The sequence below is a fragment of the Ambystoma mexicanum genome, chromosome 6q (assembly GCF_040938575.1).
Source record: "Ambystoma mexicanum isolate Mex_15411 chromosome 6q, UKY_AmexF1_1, whole genome shotgun sequence".
NCBI classification, from domain to species: Eukaryota; Metazoa; Chordata; class Amphibia; order Caudata; family Ambystomatidae; genus Ambystoma; species Ambystoma mexicanum.
In genome coordinates this window covers 894747058-894770331 of record NC_090937.1, presented here as the reverse complement: position 1 = coordinate 894770331, position 23274 = coordinate 894747058, and the positions used below count along the sequence as shown (strand labels likewise).

Below are 23274 nucleotides of genomic sequence, written 5' to 3'. Positions count from 1 at the left end.
GAAGGGGTGGCAAGGAGGTTGGAGTGTAATAGGTGATAGGGACCAAACGTAATGTTCCATATTTTAAGGTGGTCAGGACACTCTTAACTCCCCTGACAGTTGCGCCTATGGTCTTGCATGGCATGCAACCCTCGAGTGGTGAATGGAGAAGCAGTAGACTTGGGTTACTAGTGGAAAACCTCTACTCTGTGAGGGAGCTATTGGGCCTCATTATGACTTTGCCAGTAATTCCATCCACAGGGATGTTACCGCACTGTCAAAGTACAAGCTGGAGGTAAATCAGGGACCTTAACAGCAAACATCGCTGGTATAACCGGCACAAGTATTACCAATGCCAGTAATACCGGAATATCCCCCTGTGGTGTCTAATCAGACTCCATGGAATCTGCATTTACAGCCATTGCCAGCACTTGTAATCCAGCGGTAATACCGCTGGAGCGAGTGCCAGTAACGGTAATACAGTTTTGTGGTATCTGGGCAGATTTACCACCCAGATGCCACCAAACTCATAATGAGGCCATTGTCTTGGTCAGAGGAATGGCATCGGCTCAGTATGCAGTGAATTTAACACGTTATAAATAAATAAAAACATTTTGATCTAAACATTTTAGATGAATAAAATACTGATTTTTTTAAATATACATATGGGGCTGGGGTAAGGGGATAAAATGGGTATGAAGAGGGTAGGGGTGGGATTATAAATGAAAGGAAACAGGGGATTTAGCGGAACCCACCCAAATAAAATAAAAACAGTATTTGTTCATAAACATTTGTTCATTAAAAAGTTTTTATTTTTTTATTAATTAAAATCACATTTAACGCATCTGCTCTTCTGAACATCCACTACGATACTGCACTGACTGTGAGTTCTGCTGTTTGTCAGGCTGTCACTCACCTTTGCCGCTGCTTATGAGCAATGAGACCCAAGAGAGAAGATGATGAAGTGTGACAGCACTACAGCCTTCTAGCAGCAGTGCATGTTTTAAATCTACCACAATGTGTTTCAGAGGAAATAAAGAACACCTTGTTGATGGAACCCTGCTGAATTATTGTATCGCTTCCTTTGCACTGCAATTAGTTGATAATTTGAAAATTGAAGGTCCTTCTTCTGGTTCGTATCCTCCCAGTTCCTTAAGTCATGTGTTGGATGTACATTTCTGTTTTCAGACCATAGAGGCGAGTCTGAAGAAAAGTATTTCACAGGTGTCAGTGTGGTACTTGATCAAGGTCATCAGAGGGTTGACATGACTGCTGTTATTGCCATTACACACCAATCCCAGGATCAGATTTCAGATTCCATTTCGAGCTAATCAACACTTTCAAATGCCACTTATATTACGCCTTCATTTATGCATCATATGTATTGTTCTTTAATGGTTACATTTCATGATTTATTCCCTGATTGTTGCATCACACCAAATTCCTACCCTGGTCACCCAATCTACTTTCCACCTTTCAGCAGACACATCATCAAACCACTCAAACGCACCAGGCAAACACTTCCTAATATCCTCTACCCTCCAAAATGAAAACCATCAAACTCTACACTTCTTCCAGCAGCTGGCGACTCACAGCTTTCCAGAAAACCTCAATTCATCCTCATTCTCAGAAGATACATTTCAGTGGCACACGATGAGGAATACCTGAAGCTGAGGCTCCCTTCTATATAACATACCCAAGGTTCCCACACCACAACTAATCTTGAACCATATTGACACACAGAGAATCTTTCTCAGCAATCTGCACTCATCAACAAATCTGAATTTGCAGCTTGACTCTCCCTCTGCCCTTACTAAGCCACTCTCACGTTTAGGACGCATGGCTAGAAGGCCACCAAAGTGTCAGATGTTGTACTATACAATATATCTTTTGTACTACCATCAAACATAACTCTTGACCCATTTGCAGAAGGACAATGTGTCTTTACTACATTTTAAGAAATGAAAAATCATGATTTGGTCGTACAGTTAAGTAGAAACTTGCATATACAATATAACAATCTGATCACACTCCTAGAACACCATGTTTCTCTTTAAGATTAAATTAATAGTTCTGCTTCCAACATCACAGACATGTAAACACAGAGTACTCTGGGTTTTCTAGGGCATTGCTCTTTCTCAACTCTTATTGGCAAATAATTCCTCAGGGCAGAAAAGCAATGTGTCTTGCTTCACATTTATACAGAACATGAGCGAGAACCACTCTAGATGCGGCCAGCTGTTTTTCTGTTGGTTCACGAAGTGTGGGTGCACTAAGATTAAGGATTCTGAAAAATGCATCAGCATTGATCTTCACGCCGGCCCCATGCAATGTGGCATAAACATATGTCTATGTCTTTATGTGTAGGGTGTTGCTATGTGCAGCCCGATCATTACATGGGATGCTATCAGAAAATGTCCTCTATTATGTCTTTGTATGTCAAGATGTATGTCAGCTTGACTATACAGAATACCTTTTTTAATAAAAAATGGCACTACAAAACATACTGCCTCCTCAGTCCTGGAGCATCACATCAGTGCCTAAGGTGTCTACCAGTAGTTTTGGACATGCTTTCCACTCGTCGCGGCCCTCCACGTTCCATCGAATGGCTGAAAAATGTCCATTTATCGCTACATATTATGACAGCACTTGACCTGAGGAAACTCTAGAAAGTCATTCCATTGTAATATCGCAGATGCATTTTCATACAATTAAATATTGTTCTCCTTGACCCGCAAGGAAATCTTCGGTCTTAAGTTCTGAGCAGCAGCTGGTGAGGTTGCCCAACAAGCTCTTAGGCAGTGTTCTAGAGTGACAGCCCTAGGAATCTGGCTGTTACAGGTCACTAATCCTCAGAACTGGCTTCCTGGATTCAGGCAAACTCCTTCCGGGCATCTGTCACTGCAGGCCCCGGGCAATGTGTAGTCTATGGTCTGTGCTTCATCCTCTTTTTGTCCTAGGATCCGACATTGCTATTAAAGATTTCCAAAACTGTCATGTTAACATGTTCAAACATCCACTGCTGAGTCTCAGACAAAGGGTCGCATCTGTTCATGAAAATCCTTTTTTCGGCTGGGTTGCAGTCAATGCAGCTAGTGCTGACAGAGTGGAACAGCGTTTTATCCTAGCGAAAGAGACAGAGATAAGAATTACAGAGGATTCTAAATTCAGATCATAAATTAGCAGTGCAGCTAAAACCTTTTCCCATGGCATCCACATACTACATACAGTAACGTCAGATTTCACCTTAGGATGTCTAAGACACAAGGTCTAAGGTTTAATGGTCACAATGGAAGAACAAGTTACGCAATGTTCATTGCCAACTTGTGAACAGACAAAATGTTCAAGTGGGAGGCCTGGTGCATATTTACAGATTATTAAAGGTCCCTAAGGGTGCACCACAGATTTTCAAACAAAACTTTCTGATGGATATTAGTCCTTGTGGGGTTCGGGAAGGTATTGGGAAGTGGTGGAACAAAGCGAGACTGGTCAAGGGAAGTGGGAAATACCTGGGGCAGGACAATGAAGCGTGACAGCTTGTGTTTGAGGCAGCATTGCTGTCTGGAAAAATGTGCAGAGCCCAGTCCCTGAGGAGGTTTCTGAATGTAAGAGGCTCTATTCGTCATTTCAGGACCACTAACTTGGGTGGCAGTCACCTACCTTACAGTAAAACCCTATGGTGTGATTCTCTAAGGCTCCAAAATTGCATAACTGTCCAATTTAGTGTTGGTTCCAATAACAAATAGTGCCCATGTTCACAAGATATGTCCTCTGTCCAGGCCAGCCTCTCTTGTGATCAGTGAGCCAACGTCAGATCTCTCTCAATACAAGCCAAGCATACTCATCAACTTTGCTCCGTCGTGGGTGCAGCTACCGAAATTGTTCTCTCAACGACCTTTCTGTGTTTGTCAAATATCAACAATTTAGGCTGCTAAATCTATTCAATACATTAGCAACTATAAAAGGTGTGGCAACAGCAACACTTTTGTAAATATGACCCCTAAAGTTATTCCTTTAAAACACACTAATTTTCAGTGATGATGCTTCTAAGAACATCAGTGTTTGCTGTGCTTTTGTTTAAACCCATCATTGTGCTTGAAGATAGGAGAAAGCGACAATGTGTACCTTGTTTGAGTATGTACACTCTGAAGATGTGTTGAGCAAGGACACAGATTATACCTGTGTTTGTGGGCCTTCTTATTAAGTCAACAAATGCAAACATTTGTTTCAAGTATTTTTTTAGGCCATAATAGACAAGTTAAATCGCCTTTGCACTGTAAAACATACCGTTTTATAGCTCCACTGCTGGTTGCCCTTCATACCATGACAGTCATACAGGGTGACTGGGCTGCTGTGAGAAATCGCATCGAAACAGAACTTCCTGGTGTGAAGGGGCTCCCCGGGGCGCACGTCTTCCCTCCAGCCAAAGGTAAAGAGCTAGACAGGGAAGATCACAGAAAACAGCCCAGTGTTATAGTGGCATCAAAGGAAACATGTCTACTACCTGCATTTCGAGTTGTTCTGAATACACAGGCCTCTAGCTTTTCAAAAATCATTATCGCACTCTAATCATAATGAACGTCTTATGAAAAGGTGCTTATTGTTTAATGTAACAGTTGGCGTAAGACATGAAACACACTCAAAGATTCCAGGCCACCATCATAGTATGTTAGGGTCTTTATAGCCAAATATTTCATTAACATTTGTCCAACTCGCAGTTAGAAAGCATGTAGCCTTAAAGGAGAGTTCCGGGACTTTTTTTTTATTGTCCCTACGGTTCGGCCATGTGTTTTTAAGCATAAATCGGTAGATGGTAGAAAACTTTCCTATGGACCTTACCCGACTTTTCGTCCATTAACGCACTCGAAATCAGCCGCCATTTTCTGATAATCCTATCATTTCCCCCCATCGCCCTGGCTCACCTGCTTTTGCGGCACTAAATCAAATCCCCCGCCCCTGAAACAGACTTTATCAAAACATTCATATTCCCCGCCTCTATCCGTGACGTGACTGTGCTGCTTAGGCAAACGCGCCCAGGCGTCTTCTACGCGACTCCACACAGAACCCGGAAATCAACACAGATCAGCTCACAACACAGCGCGCCACAATTCGGAATATGAAACTGTACTTTTAAATCAAACCGCAAGATTGTAAATTTGGTAAAGTACATTTATTTGACATCAAATGTTTAGAGAATATGCAGCGATTTTCATTTTTATTTGCTCACGTTCCAAAAAGTTCGTTTTGAGGCACGCGATGTTCCTTTGCTGTACACAGGGTCTTAGATCATCTCACAATACAGCGCCACAATTCGGAATATGAAGCTGTGGTTTAAAAGCAAACTGCAAGATTGTACATTTGGCAAAGTACATTTATTGGACATCAAATGTTTAGAGAATATTCAGCGATTTGCATTTTTCTTTGCTCTCGATCCAAAATAGTTCGTCTTGAGGCAAGCGATGTTCGTGTGCAGTACACAGGGTGTTGGTTTACGATAAAATAAGCTCTTCGGTCGCACTGATAATCGCATGGCTGTTCCAACAACGAGGCACTAGGCCACCACAACGGTCTGTATGTTGCATCTAGCCGTTAGTACCGCGTAAGGGCATACTTGTACTTGGCGATCGTCCCATAAAATGGTCAGGGTGGTAACGTTGTTCACGCGGAGAATCAACTGGCGGTTGAAAAAACCATCCGCGGTGCCTGGTACTCGTGACACACACAATAATGAGTGATGTACCTATTTTAAAAACATAAAAAATGAAATTAGTCTCAGCATCAGATCTTTATTAAAATTATTCATTTTATATATTAGGTCGGGAAATTATTTCATAGCTAGGACAGTGCAACTGGGTATTATACGTCATTTCCAGTAACCCACCCCCTCTCCTCCGCCTTTTTCACAGCCGCCTGAGCGCCAGTGGACCACTTCGTCACTGATATGATATAATATGGCATTTGCAACGCGCCTATACACAAGTGTTTCAAGGCGTGGCGAGGCAGGGAGGGGGGGGGAACAAGGAGAAGACAGACAACGATCCTACTAGGCCAGGTGTCATTCAGATCGCGCAAGTGCAGGGGTAGGGGAAAGGTAAAAGTGCAAGGGGAAGGGGAGGGGGGAAGTGGAGTACAAGGTAAGTAGCATAAAATAATAAATACATAGGGCCAGCTGGTGGCGAGTGCAAGGTAAGTGCAGAACAAGTGCTGGGAAGGGGGGGCTGTAGGATACTGAGACAGTCCCCCAGTGCAGGGGTTGACAGGGAGGCAGTGCAGGTGGAGAGTGGAAGGGCCCAGGACTGAGGTCGCAGACAGTGGACCAGTTGAGCAGGGGAGAGGGAGAGAGAAAGCAGAAGCAAAGAGTAAGGTTTTGAGGTGCTTCCGTAAAAGGAGATTGTTCTCCTCAAGATAGTGCGCGGTACAAAACAATATGCCACATTGAACGAACAAGTACAACTTAACCCGTCTTTACAGTTACTGTATAGTAATTAAATTGCGGTATAAACTCATCTAAAGAGTTACTTACATTATATTTGCATTTTCCATTGTGTCTGTGCGTAGGGCAGCCCCGAAATACCACTCCTTCTATGCCGACGTTATTTCTTCTAATGAACGAACATTAAATGGCTATCGTTTCTGAAATTTTATTCATTATCGTTTCTTACGTTATTGCACCACACCCCCAAAAAGAAGTCTTTCGGGATGGTCCCGGCCTGTCAAGGTCAAATAACAATAGAACCTTATACTGAGTCGTGGGCCATTCCGGCACCCGAGCAAAAAATCAAAGCAGCTGACCTTCACTTTGAACGAGCACACATTCCTAGTTAGCTACATTCAGTGTAAGGCCATCTCACAGGACTTGAAATTTACACTCCATCTTTGCATTTTGTATGCGTGCTTTGCAGCCCCAGAGAACCATAAATACGGAGACATTCCATATGTTTTGAAAAATGATTTATATTACTGTTTGTTTTAATTTAATGCGCAAATGAACAAGGTTGGATAGACACATTGCATGTACACTGAGCAATCACTTTTATTTACACAATACATAGCTACACATATTCAATGGGCCTGCGACATGAGGAGACTCGAGAGAACAGACAATCAAATTACAATCATTTAAACCGTGATGTGTATTTCTCAATGAGCTCTTCTTTAGGTGGACATGGAACAGAGGCAATGTTGGGTGGCAATGCAGTTGTCCCCTGCACAGGTTCGTTCACAACTCCATGTATGTGCCTATCTATGACATCCACAATAAGTCTCTCAATAAACTCATATTGCATATCCTCAAACACTGGTTTGATCACCCATTGTTTACTTCTTTTAGTGAAGGCCTTATTGTAGCGAAGCGTCCCTAAAGTTCCGGTCGTCCTACTTTGTTGACGGCCAACATTATGGTTATGTGCCAAGACCGCTAGAAGAGTCCGATTTATCATGCCCTCCATGCCAAAATGCAATCGTTTTGGCCTGTACTTTAGGCACATATTGTGGAACACCTCCAAATCTCCTGTGTGGCAGAATTCCGTGAGTCCCCTCAAATCTCTTGTTATAGTTTTATTAAATACAATCTTTTCAATGGCTTTGTGAGTGGGTGATGAAGGAATCAACCACTTCTTCTTCCGTGCCTCCTCTGTGGACAAATGGCCATGTTCACAATTGTGGAAATGTTGGTTTGTGTTCCAACGGTGAACGTTGGTACAGTGTAGCATTACTGACCGCCATTTTTCCAGTAGAATTTCCAACGACCCTCCACATGTTTTTGAGCTCCACCAAAGATGGTTGCTGATTGACTTGGACCACTGTGAAATACCTTGCATATCTTTTTTTTTACCTGCAGCCGACATTTTTTTATTGATTGTTTTTGCAAGATGGCAAACGTCAAATTGGTGATTTATATTTTTGTACTCTTCTCTCATTGTCTTGGCAATTGAAACGTGTCTGTCCGTGGCTATCAGGTCGATCACCATTCCCCGCGATTGTAGTTCTTGCAATGATGCTACAAAGCCAACTTTCTCCATGGCCACTGAGGATGTACTTTGTGACACCTGCACGACCACCGAACTCACAATTTTCTTACTTTCCATGTCCTGAAAGTGGTAGGTGCAGTACTTGGCTGAAAATCCTGGGCTGTCGCACTGTCCATCACCGGCTAGCCTGAACCGTTTGCCCGCGAATGTACGATCAATAGACATTTTTTCCATTCTCCAAGCTTCGCTAATGGCTGGAAATAGATAATCGGTTTGGTATTTGTAGAACTGAGTTTTCGCAATGAAATGGATTCCCACAAACTGAAAGAAAGACTCTAACTTTTTAAAACTTGAACCACTAAAAAGTGCAGCCGCTGCACAAAGTAGATTGCCTGCTGGCAGTTGCCGCAGCATGGGTTGTGCAGACCATGAGAAAGGATGATATTTTGTACAGGTGGCATGTATTTTAAGGTTAGTGCCTCGAATTGCACGAGTCACATTAATCAATGGCTCCCCACATACTTCCCCACCAACCGAATGCCCACATTTCATCCGAATAATAATATCAATCAAACAACTATCGAATACAATGAATTTGGCCTCTTTCCTTATACTGTCACTCTGCATCCCAGCTGGTTCGGCCTGTAACGTTGAGGACATGTCACTCACATGAAAGGTAGAATCTCTGATATCGTCTTCCGCTATGTTCAGTGATATTGATGGTGTTTCATTGTCGTCCACTTCATTCTCTTCCATTGCAACATCTGTTCCTTCTCCGGCGATGGGTGAATAAAACAATTTCTTCAACTTTCTCGCGGTCTTAGTTTTTGCGGGTGTGGATTCTGTGAATTGATCTCCGACTGCATCCGAACTACCAGGAGGACATTCACTATCAATGGCTGGTGGTGGTATGGCTCCGTTGTCAATCACTTGATATTCTTCCCATTGGCACGATGCATCTCCAGTCTCAAGTCCCTGCCAAAAGGTTTGACAAGCAACATCTCTCGTTCGCTTCACTGTCTGTGTAGATCTAGTTCGTACACCCACTCGCAACTAGAGGACAGATTGGAAAAGGGATGTTCAGTTTAAACACAACTTACAGTATTGAACTAATAACAGTGAAAAACAACATATTATAGTGACCAGGACACTAACCTTCTTTTGCTTTCTTTTCTTTGAAACTTTCTTGCCTCGAACTTCAACATCTGGACGCTGTTGCTCCGACTTGTGTGTGCATGTCTCCACTTCCTCTTGCGCTGCAACGACTATATTTTCATGATAAGCACATCCATCACGCACTGACGCTCCATCGACTCCCTGAAACATAGAACTTTCATTAGTATGTATAATAATATTGAAAACACAAAATGTACTTGGGGACCAATACCTACGTACATCTCAATAGCAAAACACGAATGAACGCTTTGTGTAGAACATTCAAACGACAATTATTCACGCATAGTTGATCTAGTTAGATGGAACTGTCAAGATCCATACCTCGGGCTCCTCATAGACTTCCATTGATGATATTATTGAAGATGATGCTTCAGTAACTCCCTGAAACAGATTAATTGCATTAGTATGGCTTTCTATTTTGTTAAAAAGAACATAAACTTTGTGCAGGCGTCAACGGCTCATCTAAATAGACCTGCACAAATGATCAGTTGTCTAAAATAAATAATGGATATGTAAATATGATTCAATTTGCTCGATCGTTGGAAGTGTCACCACCCAGAGATCTGCATCAACTACTAGGGGTGATGTTCTTGTAGAAGAAACTCCGTCATCTCCCTGAAACATAGTACTTGCGTTAATAAAGAAGGAAGTATAGCGGATGTAATCACGTCATATGATTTCGCTTGATCGAACTGTCAGTATCCATACCTCGAAATGCATAAGAACATCAAGGGACGATGTAACTGCGGTGCACACTTCTGCAAGCTGTTGCGCCGACCCGTAACTGCATGCTCCCCCCTTCTTCTTGGACTAATGCTCCATCGACTCCCTGAAACATAGGACTTTCATTAGTAATGAACACAATATTGAAAAAAGAAGACACATATGAGGGCGACGACAGAAGGACATATCAATGGCTAAAAACGAAAGAAACATTGTGTGTAACAATCACGCTACAAGAATGCAAGATCTGATGATCTCCATCGATGGAACTGTCCGGAAACGTACCTCGAGCATCTGAGTGACATCAACGGTTGTCGTCAATACGTTGGACTCCTCAGCATCTCCCTGAAAGACAGTACTTGCATTATTTTGGATAACAATAATTATAACTGAAAACAAAGACTAGAGGACGAGTACAAGGGTGTACCATTAGGTAAAATAATTACACGATAAATTAAAACTATTGATTTACATGCCTAAAACAAGTCAGTGGCAGAATAGCCAAGTAAGATTACCCGATAGGCGCTTGAAGTGGCTGATGACTGCAATAACGACACGGATGGAGAATCTTCCGCCTTCATATTGAGTGGTGGATACATAAATGGGGAAATTATTGTTAGCTAATGCTACACACTACCGCAAGGCCGAGAGATAAATACATAAACTTGACTCACCAGTGGAGGGATGTGGACGAATAGAGTGGGAATAGCGGTTGAGAGCAATTTTCGCCTCGCTCGCGGTGTGTTCTTCTTTATTAGCAATGATGTGGAGTACATGTCTGAGCTAAAGTGCCTGCTGCAGATGCGGTATCGATCACCCCTCTTGTCCGCAAAGACTTCTAGGACTCTACTTTCAAGCTCAGATGGTGGATATCCGCAATATCGGACCCATTCTCTTATCTGATCTATTGTCTAAGGGAAAACATGCATTATAGTACCTTCAGATTTATTATGGGTCTTCGAAGGGCAACCGCCAATGGAACAGGCAGGCATTGTGGAAAGTTCTGAAAAGTAAAGATCAACAATTCTCTATGAATACCAATGTAAACTCAGAACATGTGACTAGTTCATTGCATGTACTGTCTTGAACGAAAAGAAATTGGACGCAAAATGATTATGGTACATGGCCTTACCTTGACGAACAAACAGTTAGATGCAGGGATCAGAGTAGTTTCTTGTCGTAGAACAGGGAGCAGTTCACAGGTTGCAAACAGACGAGTTTCCTCGAGGTGGTCACGGAAGTTCACAGAGACGAAGAGCAGATAACCAGCACCTTCACGGGTTGACTAGCAAAGCGCAAAGAAGTTCTCATTAGAAATATGAAGTGGGTTATAAAGAATTCGAAACAGGGGTGTGTTTGTGAATGAATGACGTGTATATGTCGTGGCATTATGCGGTTTGCAGGGGGGCGTCCAGCATGAGGGGGGATGCTTGGCAGGAGACACGGGGTCTGGAGGTAGACATGGGAACAACAACCCATGCTCTATAGACCACTTTGAAGTGTACATGGTCTTTGGCACCTCTTGGCCTTTATCGCTCCCTGACAGCTCCACTTGCCAGCACAAGTACCCCGGTGCGAACTGCCTTTGATAGGGCGGGGGGTGGATTGGGGCGGTGGTCGTGCAGACAAGACACAGGAAGACTCGTGAATGGAGACACACTTATGTGGATTGCAGGGGGGCGTCCAGTGTGAGGGGGGATGCTTGGCAGGAGACACGGGGTCTGGAGGTAGACATGGGAACAACAACCCATGCTCTATAGACCACTTTGAAGTGTACATGGTCTTTGGCACCTCTTGGCCTTTATCGCTCCCTGACAGCTCCACTTGCCAGCACAAGTACCCCGGTGCGAACTGCCTTTGATAGGGCGGGGGGTGGATTGGGGCGGTGGTCGTGCAGACAAGACACAGGAAGACTTGTGAATGGAGACACACTTATGTGGATTGCAGGGGGGCATCCAGCGTGAGGGGGGATGCTTGGCAGGAGACACGGGGTCTGGAGGTAGACATGGGAACAACAACCCATGCTCTATAGACGACTTTGAAGTGTACATGGTCTTTGGCACCTCTTGGCCTTTATCGCTCCCTGACAGCTCCACTTGCCAGCACAAGTACCCCAGTGCGAACTGCCTTTGATAGGGCGTGGGGTGGATTGGGGCGGTGGTCGTGCAGACAAGACTCGTTTGCCGCAGGGCCTCACCAAGGAGAGGCCATCTAACTGCATGTAAGAGGCAGGCTGCAGGATCTAGTACATGGAAGGCAGGGGGGTGAGTTTATAAATACCTCACCCTCCCAGGAGAATATATGGGTGCAGTTCACCCTGGAGACCCTGGATGCCTAGGCAGTTAGTCAGCAGCAGGCTGGCCTGTGGTGGCAAGGTGGCACGGGCCAGAGGGGGTCATCTCTGCACCCGGTGCCCAAAAGGATGATTTATTATGATCAACTATATTGATTATTTACCTATAACCATGTTTTGTATCAATAAAATCCAACGGCCTTTTATTGCCAACGCTTGAACAAAGTGGTGTGGTAAGTATTTTTGGGGGAGGAGGCAAGGCCGGGAGGCTTGATGCCAACCCGCAAAATAACATATGTATGTCTGCTGCATATGGGTTCAACGGTTATGTGGATTGAAGGTGGGCGGCCAGCGTGAGGGAGGATGCTGGCCGGAGACATGTGGTGTGACAAGACAAGGCACAGGAAGACTATTCAATGGAGACACACTAGATTCATTTAAAAAATCAAAACAACCATTGTTAAAATATATGTTGGGTTTTATTTTAGATCTTAATTTCAATAGAACATAAATAATAAACATTACACATTGTAAAGTTCCGGTTGCAGCACATCCAGGGAAAATCCGCGGCATTGTCCACTGTCGCTGGGGAAATGTTGTCTAATGGCAAGTACCGCACAGGCAGGTATTACTCTCCGAACCAGGTGTCCGAGCCTCCCGTGAAGCCACCAAGTGAAGCAACGATAGGCCACCAGCCTGTACCACCTGTGAAAATGAAAGATGCAAACTGTATTAAAATGACAAAACTTTCTTATCACTGTCGATTCAGGTAAAAAATGTCATTCTGCTTTGAAAAAAATTCTATCTAGAAAATGCACAATATGGAACCAATTTACATGCGTTCGAATGATATGTAGATGTCATTTTATATGTGGGAGACGACCATGAAATAGTAGTGGCATCACTGACATCACAACTAGAGTATACTTACTCGTTAGTCGGATTACGCGGACGAACAGTGCCGCGAAGTTCGTGCATAAGCACCATCATCATCCTCAACACGGTCCGTGAGAGGCAGGCTTCCCTGAACTCTGGCAGCTCGGTGATGCATTGCGGACTTGGCTCGCCTTCCGAAATGTAGGCCAAGCACCCGGAATTTTCACGGCAGCAGCAGTTCTCCTCCTCAGTTGGCATTAGCTCGCACCGATTGCACGTGCACCAGGTGGAGACGCCGTCCATGCGACATGGTCCAGGCTCTTCATCCGTTGACTGGTCCTCCCAACTGCCGTCCGAATCCCCATCGTTTTCGCGTGCTTGCCTTTCCAGTAGTTCTTCCTCGGTGTACTCGGGCTCGTACATATACGGCATTATTGTAGCCATTGTGTGGTAAAGAAAGTAAAATAATTTACAGAGATGGTACAGGTGTTCACAAGGCCTAGAAGCGGCGAAGGTAGCTGACCAGAGCACAGAAACGAGTCACAGAATACTCAAAGTAACACAGCGAGAGTAATGGAATCGAAAATCTGCTGCTGTGTGTTGTGAAACGGTGTGTTTATACTTATTGAGGAAAGAGGCGTCCTGCCATTTCCATGGCGACACTTCATTAGCTGAGGCGCAGCGATTGTTGACACGAAGCGTGCTTTGGCGTTGGGAAATGGGCGGTACGCGTCTGCTGATGTCAGGCTCAGGGGCGGGGGATTTGATTTAGTGCCGCAAAAGCAGGTGAGCCAGGGCGATGGGGGAAATGATAGGATTATCAGAAAATGGCGGCTGATTTCGAGTGCGTTAATGGACGAAAAGTCGGGTAAGGTCCATAGGAAAGTTTTCTACCATCTACCGATTTATGCTTAAAAACACATGGCCGAACCGTAGGGACAATAAAAAAAAGTCCCGGACCTCTCCTTTAACGTTACACAAACAAATCAACACGTGGTGAAGAAGTCTCTACTCAGACAAGCACAGTGTGGGGGGAGGTCTCAGCCTCCCAGCCAATCAAGAGGTTTGGAATGGTGTCTTTACCTCATGGTAAAGCCCTCTGCTCCGAGACTCCTCGGAAGCGAGAGGCGAGCATCTTCCCCGCTCGGAATCAGGTAAGTGTGCCCCCACGATCCCCCCCAAACCAAAATGTCTACATCCCCACCCACCCCATCCTCATCCGACTTACCTTGCACTCCGTTTTCCCTCGCAGGCACCAGGAACACTCCGGGTCTCATTACGAGGCAGGTGGTAAGGGATTACAGGTACCAGTAAGGGCACCGGTACCGGTAATCCCTTACTGCCCTATTACGAGTTCCCTTTGCGGGTCTATCCCTTAACGCCTGGTTTTACCAGGCGTTAAGGACGGGACCCGTAAAGGGACTTTGGTGCTAATAACGGTACCGCAATTTGCAGTACCGTTATTAGTTCCTTCCCCATTCCCATTGTGCCCTATGTGGGCTCAAATGGGAATGGGGAAGGACCCTGGTGAATGGGGAATTACCGCCCCCGCCAACCTTGGAATGGGGCGGTAATAGCTCCATTCACCAGGGCGGAGTCGGTAAGGATTTGGAGGCAGCTATGGCGCTAATAGCGCCATGGTTACCCCCAAACTCCTAATGGGGCCCCCTGTGTTTAAGGCACATCTCTGTTACAGAAATGGTTACTATGGAAACTGAGAAGGGACCCTGGGTATTTCCTTTCTCCCAATCCATGGTGGCCATCTTGGTTTGCATTTTTTTTTCAAGTTGAGAAACTGCAAACATGCCTTTTCTCAAATTGAAACAAAAACTATTAGACCTTCCGGTATAACATGCCAGATGATAATAGTAATACATGCTGAGCTTGAGGGGCATTACTAGGTCAGGTAATGCCCAGGGACTTCTATTACAGGTCACATTCAGATGGGATGAGTGAAGGACAGATGTTCTGGGAGTATATCATGTAAGGTGGTAAAGGACAAGGGTATGCACCCTGGATTGGAATAGGGTTGGGAGAGAAAGGGTTTGCTCTTGCCAGGAGCCTACCATGTTGGAATAGTTGGCATACATAATGAATGCAAGTATTATGAACTAGCACCAGAATGAGGCACACACCTAAGTATGGTGGTAAACGAGACTGTAGAAAGAAGTAACTGAGCAGAAATAAATGTCTAATTCCTCACTTGTACCATCTTAAAGCAACAATATGTTCTAATGACTCGATTAAAGGAGTGTAGCCCATGTGAAGCCTGGAACGTGGGCAGGTGGCTGTATGCAATTGTATTCTAAAACATGCTAAGTGTTAAGGAACAGTTAAGGATCAGTAAGTAAACATTGTGCTTCTTTGCCATTCTGAGAACAGTTAATTTGCTTTCCAATAAAGACAACACCATGCTACACAGGATAGGATTACACACCAGGAAGTAAGAAAACAAAGAGTCTGTCAATTGTTGATTAGGTCACCAGACACCTAGAAATGGTGGTAATATGCGACTTTGGGAACACTAAAGAGAACATGATATGTGATATGATAACAGTGCATGTAAACAGAAAAACCATCCAGGATAAGTTTGCACTACAGAAAGAACACACACTAGACTAAACCATCCAAAAAGACAGAGCTGCTGAAGAGATAATTATGAGATGACAGGAAATGGCGGGTTCCACACTGAAGAGTAAAGTGCACAAACTCCAATACTGCAGGGGAAGAGACATGGCTAGAATGATGAATGATGCCAGAGAGGAAAGAAGCAAAGGGGGGTAACTCCAAAGATGCCACAGGTGTAGTAGCACAAGACATTTGACCAATGGAAAACAATGTCTGTCAAGGAGTGTACCAATTGTAAAAATGTAGGGTTTTTCTCTATGCTGTGCAAGTAAAGCTGGAGAAAAGTTGTGGCTGCCAGATTGAAGGATGAAAGGACATAAGAAGATTCATATGAAGATCAACCAATTGTATTAATGGTGAGCATGAAAGGGGGAAGAAGAGAGAAGCCCTATTGCGTCATACAGGTTGAAGGCAAGGAAACCACAGACCTGACCATACTACCCATAGGTACATATAAGGAAATGATGGGAAATAAACTGTGGAAGAACTTAGACCAAAACAACACCCGAAAGAGTTGTAAGCACATATTCCAGAATACGACTACTGGGATGCATTAGGGGCTGTGTGGAATTGAAGGGTTGCAGAACCGAAACCAAGGTGTATTTCTCAAAAATCAGACAAGCCATCCTGGTATGGGATAATCAAACTAAGCTAAATGTAAAATTGGATCATAATGCAATGGATCAGCCATTCCCCTTAAGAACTGAAGAGACCTCACTATCCAAGGAAGAGTTACCCGATTTGATTCACAGGAATGTTATGCCTCTTAACATAATAAATGTGCAAAATACATCCACAAAAGTGATCGATTCATGTCATGTACAAGGTCAGGCCTGTACTTGCCACAACAAGGACAGCACTGAGAATGAAATGTAGAAGATGATTAAAAAAGCCACCATAGAAATAGAGGAGTCTTCAGAATGACTAAGTCTGAGTAGTTCAGATAAAGAAGCCCCAGTCAAAGACATTAAGAATATGTCAAGATTCGTGCAGCTTAAATGCTTAAATCAAGAGGTTGTGACCGACAGTTGCACCCTCGACATGAGGAATGCCTACCATCAAATATTTTTTGTTGTTGTAAGGAATCTCAGCGCCTCACATAATTCAATACACCATTTGCTACCTACCAGTTCACATGATTGCCATTCAATCTGTTGTAAACGGCTTCCGTGTTCCAAAGGATGATGGACTCCTTGTTAAGCAAAATTGGAAATGTTTCGTTCTTGCAAGGTGAAATTATGTTCTATGCCGAAGATGAGGGAAAGCATGACAAAGTACTCTGAGACATTTTAGGAAAGTTACAATTTGCCAGAGCGAATTGAAGTTACTAAAAATGCAAGATCAAGCATAAGAGCTAGATACAGCATATCATACATGTGCATTTATTGAAAAGAGACCAATCACAGGCGATAGTAAATTCACCAGCTCCAAACAATAAGGATAATTTGCATTCCTTCTTTGCATTCCAGAATACTATGGCCCTCATTACGACCCTTGCGGAAATCGACTGACCGGACCGCAACAGCGTAAATAGCGTTTCCGCCATTGCACGAAGGAGCAAAGTGCGGCCAATCACGACCCATCGGGCACGAGCATTACGCCATGGCGGAATCCGAAAGGCTGCGATGGCGGAAATGACCCCAAAACGGCCCTTACCGCCGCCGTACGCTGCACCAGGTGCAATACCGCCACCCATCTTAGCGGTCACCGTAATGAGCGGTCACCGTAACGAGCGTGCACCGCAAATTACGGCCACCGTAAATATACGGAAACGGAAGTAAAAGCATGTGGCCGGAACGGGAAACAGCACGCCGCACAACTATAAAATCCGAATCCCAACACAACCATAAAAAATCCGACCCTGACACATCCCAACCCGTTAGCAACCCCAGTTAAAAAAATAAATATGGGAAAGGTAGCCAAGAAAGCGTGTGACCGCAAGCGGCAGGTACACTTCTCCCGAGAGGAACTGACCGTGCTCACCGAGACCCTACAGGAAAATTCCGCCGTCGTCTTCTCCAGTCAAATGACCAGGACGGCCCTTGCCAACAAGAAGGCCATATGGGTCCTGGTGGCACAGCGCGTAAGTGCGGTGGGGACAACACCCCGCACGCCACAGCAATGTCGCAAGCGGTGGGACGACCTGCGGATCCGCGTACGCAGCATACTTTCTGCGAACAGGAACATCGCCACAGCTACCGGGGGGGGTTCAGAGTCGCCCATCAAGTTGACCCCCTGGGAGGAAATCTGCGCCTCCACCATAGGAATGGAGAGCATAGAGGGAGTCGGAGGGATGGAGAAAGGAGTGCCGACATCCGGAGAATCAGGTAGGTTGGCCAAGAGAAACAATGCGAAATCCACAAACCACGAACATGTGCAGTACCATGTGACCCCATAGTGCAATACATACTTAGCCCTGACAGCGCCCTCTAAAAGTCAGAATGAACAAACAAATCAATCAAGAAGCCATAAACAACCCCTACATGTGCAGCATGCACCCCCTAACTGCAGGCAGCCAAATGAATGCATCCTCAATCCACACGAAAATGAGACCACCTCCAAGGCCCAGTCCCAAACCAGCCTCATGTACCACCCCAATGCATTTGATACGTTGCCATTCCAAATCCGACAGACCCATAACTAACGCTCGCCCCTCTTTACTCCACCACAGGGTCCGATACCAACGACGAGCTGCAGGACACCCCTACCAGCACGCCTGCAAAGAGGGCCAGGACCAACGTCCCAAGAGCCTCCACCTCAGGTGCAAGGATCAAGACACGGCAGCAGCAGGAATCAAGTGGCAGCACACTGGAGGGGACTGCAACAGGCACCCCAGCAGCCAGCAAGTCCACAACCCCAGCACCACAGGTCCCCCCAAAGAACGTATCTGATGGCACCGCCTCTGGTGGTAGCAGCACCATAGGGGACACAGCTGTCATGCCAGCATGCTCCGACACGGAAAACAGTGCTGGCGACGTAGGTACCATCCATGACCTTTCCCAATCCCCCTGCATGTCCCATCCCCTACACCATGACGAAACCACGCAGGGGCACCCTGAAGACGACGACTGGCCAACCCCCACAAGTCCTGTGCCAAGGCAACATGTGTTGAGCAGCCCCCCTGTCACACCACCGCAAATGTCCATGGCCCAGCAGAGGCAACAGTCCCTCGACCTGCTGATCGAGCAACAGCAGGAAGCGTCCACGCTACTCAAGGACCATGCAAATGAATGCGGGGGTTCCAGGGCAGCCATGGAAACATCCACCGAGACACTCAGGGCACAAATAGAGAAAAGTAGTGAGAGCCTCAGGGGAGAAATGGAGAGAAGCACCGAGAGCCTGAGAGCACAAATGGAGAAAAGCACCGAGAGCCTGAGGGGGGAACTGCATGCGACGTCCAAAGACGTTTGTGCTGAACTTGCTGCTGTGCGCCGTGTGCTCTCGGAGCTCTCACAAACCCTCAGAGACATGCATGGACGCGAGCAGGCAGAGACCTCATCCGTGGCAAGTTCCGTCCAGGGCAGCCCCCAACGCAGATCTGGCAGGAACCTGCGCTCCACGGGCAGGGGTGCCCCTGATACCCGTAGAGGGGGCTTGCAATAGCGTCTACCCACGGACAGCATGCATATTTGGACACTGGTGTTGGGGGGGGAGGTAGTAGGGTGGAGGGGGTGTGTTGGGCTTCACTGGGTGGCGGGTCCATAGGGTGTATAAATCAAATCACATCAACAATACAGCACCTCATTATCATCCAATGACATGTGTGGACATTGATATTTGCGTACGAGGCCTTCATAGGCGTACAGTCCACAATGTGCCTGTACTACACACACACAGTGCCACAGGTCCCCTTTCCGTGTAATAGGCACCATGCGTGGTTGCTAGAAGCATGCATCTATGATGCTCTGTCGGATTGCACGTGCATCCTGTGCCTCATGGACTCCTTGAGGTGCCTCCACATCCCCACCCTCATCATCATCATCATCTTCAGGTGCATGCAGTACAGCGTCAGGGGGCATGGGCACATTCCTACGTATGCACATGTTGTGCAGCATGACACATGCCATGACCATCTTAGAAACCTTCTCATGGCTGTATATGAGTGCCCCGCCAGACCTGCTGAGGCTGCGGAAACGAGCCTTCAGTAGGCCGAATGCCTGTTCAATGACCACACGGGTACGTGAGTGGGCATGGTTGTAGTCCTCCTCATGCTCGTTCTGTGGGTTCCGGATTGGTGTAAGGAGCCATCTCTTCAGTGGATACCCGGCATCACCTGTATGAGACGAATAAAGGGTGTCAGTGGAATGATAGTGCTAAGTAGCCCCCCCCCCCCCCCTGCAAGGTCATTGACGCATCAAATGGGCCACGATGTCATGCATGAAATGAGACTCACCGAGTAGCCAGGATCTGTGCCCTGCGTGTCGCTCCATGTAGCGTGGTATTCTTGTGTTCCTCAGGACCATAGAATCATGGGTAGATCCTGGAAATCTGGCACAACAATGCGTAAAGATCTTGTTGGAGTCACACACCATTTGCACATTGATTGAATGAAATTGTTTCCGGTTGCGGTACTGGACCTCCATGGCATGTGGGACAACCAATTCAACATGGGTGCAGTCGATGGCACCAATGCAACCCGGGATGCCGCCAAGTGCATGGAATCCCACTTTAGCGTTGATAATCTCCTGGTACGTGCGTGGTAGTGTGATGTGGTCGTCGGCGTGCTTCAGGAGGGCATCGTGCACTTGGAAGAGTGTCCGTGAGAACAGTGGCTGTGAAATGCCATGCAACTGTCCCACTGTGTGCTGGTAGGTGCCTGTGGCCAGGAAGTGGAGTGCAGACACCACCTTCAGTAGGGGTGGGATGGCGGTTGGGCTATCTATCATGCTCACGAGGTCAGCATGTGTCATGTCCACAATGGCGATTATGGTGTCCCGGTCCAAACGGTAGAGGGTGTGGATCTGCTCAGCAGTGAGGTTGAACGGATCGGCTCGGAGGCGTGGGATTGCGGGCCGCCTGCGTGGTGGTGGTGGCAGTGCTTGTGGGCCTTGCTGACCCTGCCTTGCCCTCCTCCTCCTCCTTCTCCTCCGTCTCCCCTGTGCGCCCGGTTGTTGTACCTGTTGTTGTTCGTCGTCTTCTTGTAGTTGTAGCACTTGCAGTGCTATCTGGTACCCCAGGCCCAACATCGCTAGTCCTGCCGGTAGCATTTTGGAGTGGGAGTGGTTGTGGGAGGGGTTTGGGTCTGCAATATATGTGCTGTCGGCCTGTATGGCCTCCACCTGTGCTGATTGAATGAATCTGTGGCAGATGCAATCCCTTCTGGTCGAGCACGGCCCGCACGTAAGGCTGCATTTGGCCGCATGGCATCTTGGGATTGGAATCATGTATCAAATCCCGATGGCAGTGTGATGTACTTTGACTGATTTTCATGCTATGCTCCCATTGTTACACATGCTATGATTGCAGCCGCTTACATACCTGTGAAGAGTCAGTGGTATGTAGGGCTCGATCGATGGCCGACCCTCATGCAGCACAGTAACGTACTTCACCGACGGGCGTGGCGTGCCATTTGTGATTGCAGCCAGTTAGCATCATGACACACAGCCGCACTACATTGATGTAATTGTGAATGCAAGCGTTCACAGAAGCCTTTTCGACGTAATGTTGCAAGTGAGGAATTCGAAGGCCAGCATTTTTGGTTTTGAAGTAGCGGCGAGGATACGCCCACAGGTCTGGCTGGAAATGTAACGTTCTATTGTAGAATGTCCTTGGGACATGGCCCATAACGAGCAGGCAATGAATGATATGAATTGAATGGGATGCGCAATAGCGTAGTGGACGATAAGGCAGGACGTTCCCAAATCCATCTTGCTTCACAACACTACAGATCCGGCCAGGGGCACAGTGGTTTTTGCGGACTGCATTACGCACAGACGCGATGGAAGTTTCACATATTATGTGAGTGAATATTCATGCGTTTTCATTGCGGGATGAGGGAATGATGTGTGGATGCATGGACTGATGAATCCGTTTAGGGTCTGCCATGTACATGGGTTTCTTGGTTCACTCCCCTTCCCCTGCGTTATGTGATGCAAGGCTGCCATAGTGGGACATACGTCTCTCTGCCCTTGTCGGATCCTCCCTGTCTCGACGCGCCTTCATACACTTGTGTCTAGGCACGTTACTAATCCCATGTCATGGGTTCTATCTTGACGGACGCATGCACAGTAACCGACGTTGCCAATGGTGTATTTAGCTCGATTGGTTTCGTTGTGATTCGATACTGGATTAGGGGTGTGTATATTCCTTTGGAGTGGGCTAGCATGCATATGGGTGTGGATTTGGTGTGTTGAATGAAGATTGTAATGCATCATGAGTCCCGTAATGCAATCGGTTGATTTGTGTTTCTTTTGGGTGACAGGTATCTCCTGCCCTATTGCAGATGCCATCTCTACGCCACTCCTCCAGATGGTTTTTACTCTCGACTCCTGCAGCTTCGGGTGAATCAGTGGAGCACCATTTCGATCATATGGGACGATCGCCAATGGGCCACATGCCCTTACGCTGTACTGGTGGCTAGGTGCAACATTTCGGCCTTTCAGCTCGACTAGTGCCTGCCTCATGGGACGGACCTGCGGTTCTTGCCGCTTCCATGTTGCCTTTTGGAACGTTGATGTAAGCCCTGTGTGCCATGATGGTACAGGGCGTCACACAAGTGGAAGCCGGTCAATTATTGCAGATGCAGCCCTCGGTGATGATGGTTGTTTTGGTGGGATTTTGCAAATTGATGTGGGGCCTTTGTCATTTGGATGTGCATTTAAATTGTATTCCGATATTTGTCGTGTTGCGTTGTTCTTTGCAGGTGATGTGGCGATTTTCGCTTTGTGGCGGTATGTATTGCATGATGATCTGCTTTGTGTTCCGCCTTCTGAGTTGACTTGTGTGGTACATGCTTCTGCTGATGGTTGGTTTGTTTACTGGCATGAGTACAGGGCTGGTGCAATCCCCCTCAGGATGCTGTTGTGGATGTTGCCTTGCGCTGGTGGCAAGCGATGGGGGACTACTGTTGTTTTGTGTCATGTGTTCTTGATTTTCATTTTGATGTGTTGTACCTTCACATGCCTGTGCTGCGTCAGTACGGCTATGGTGACATGCCGTACATGGATGCCCACTCACGGGGCGCTTTGAGCCCCTGCATGCTTTTCTACGTTGGCATGCATGGGTGAATAGTGGATTTCACTGGTTGCATAGTGTGTGTACATTGCGCCTGCCAGGAGTTGTGCAATGAGGCCAGGGAGTGGAGTACAGGCACTCAGTGGGCCATTTACGGTTGGTTCGCGTTGCCGTATTTCTCGCCATGGCGGAATGGTACTTTACGACGTGCTTGATGGCGTTCAGTACATGTCCGCTAGGGTCAGAATTCGCGTACCGTTGCGCCATGGCGGTGATTCCGGTTTTGCAAGGCGCGCGTGCGCGTACTTGGTGCAGTTAGCGTTGCCGTTCACTGCGGTGTCGCTAATGGCATCGTACTTTACGGTGACGGGTCATGATCGCAACGAGCGGTGTTCGATGGCGGTATTGCATTTCCGCCATCATTTTTCCATTTCCGCAAGGGTCGTAATGAGGCCC

The 23274-nt window shown here is 46.4% G+C and overlaps 1 protein-coding gene across 1 annotated transcript in view; it reads right to left on the bottom strand.

The window, feature by feature from the left end:
- Positions 1–792: 792 nt before the first annotated feature.
- Positions 793–23274, bottom strand: part of GALNTL6 (polypeptide N-acetylgalactosaminyltransferase like 6) — a 2999321-nt gene continuing 2976839 nt past the window's right edge. Inside the window, exons 13-14 of the mRNA XM_069631416.1 lie at positions 4267–4416; positions 793–3103 (exon numbers count right to left, since the gene is read on the bottom strand). Of these exons, the coding sequence (XP_069487517.1) occupies positions 2936–3103; positions 4267–4416 (318 nt within the window). The 3' untranslated portion in view covers positions 793–2935. The remainder of the gene's footprint in view (positions 3104–4266; positions 4417–23274) is intronic.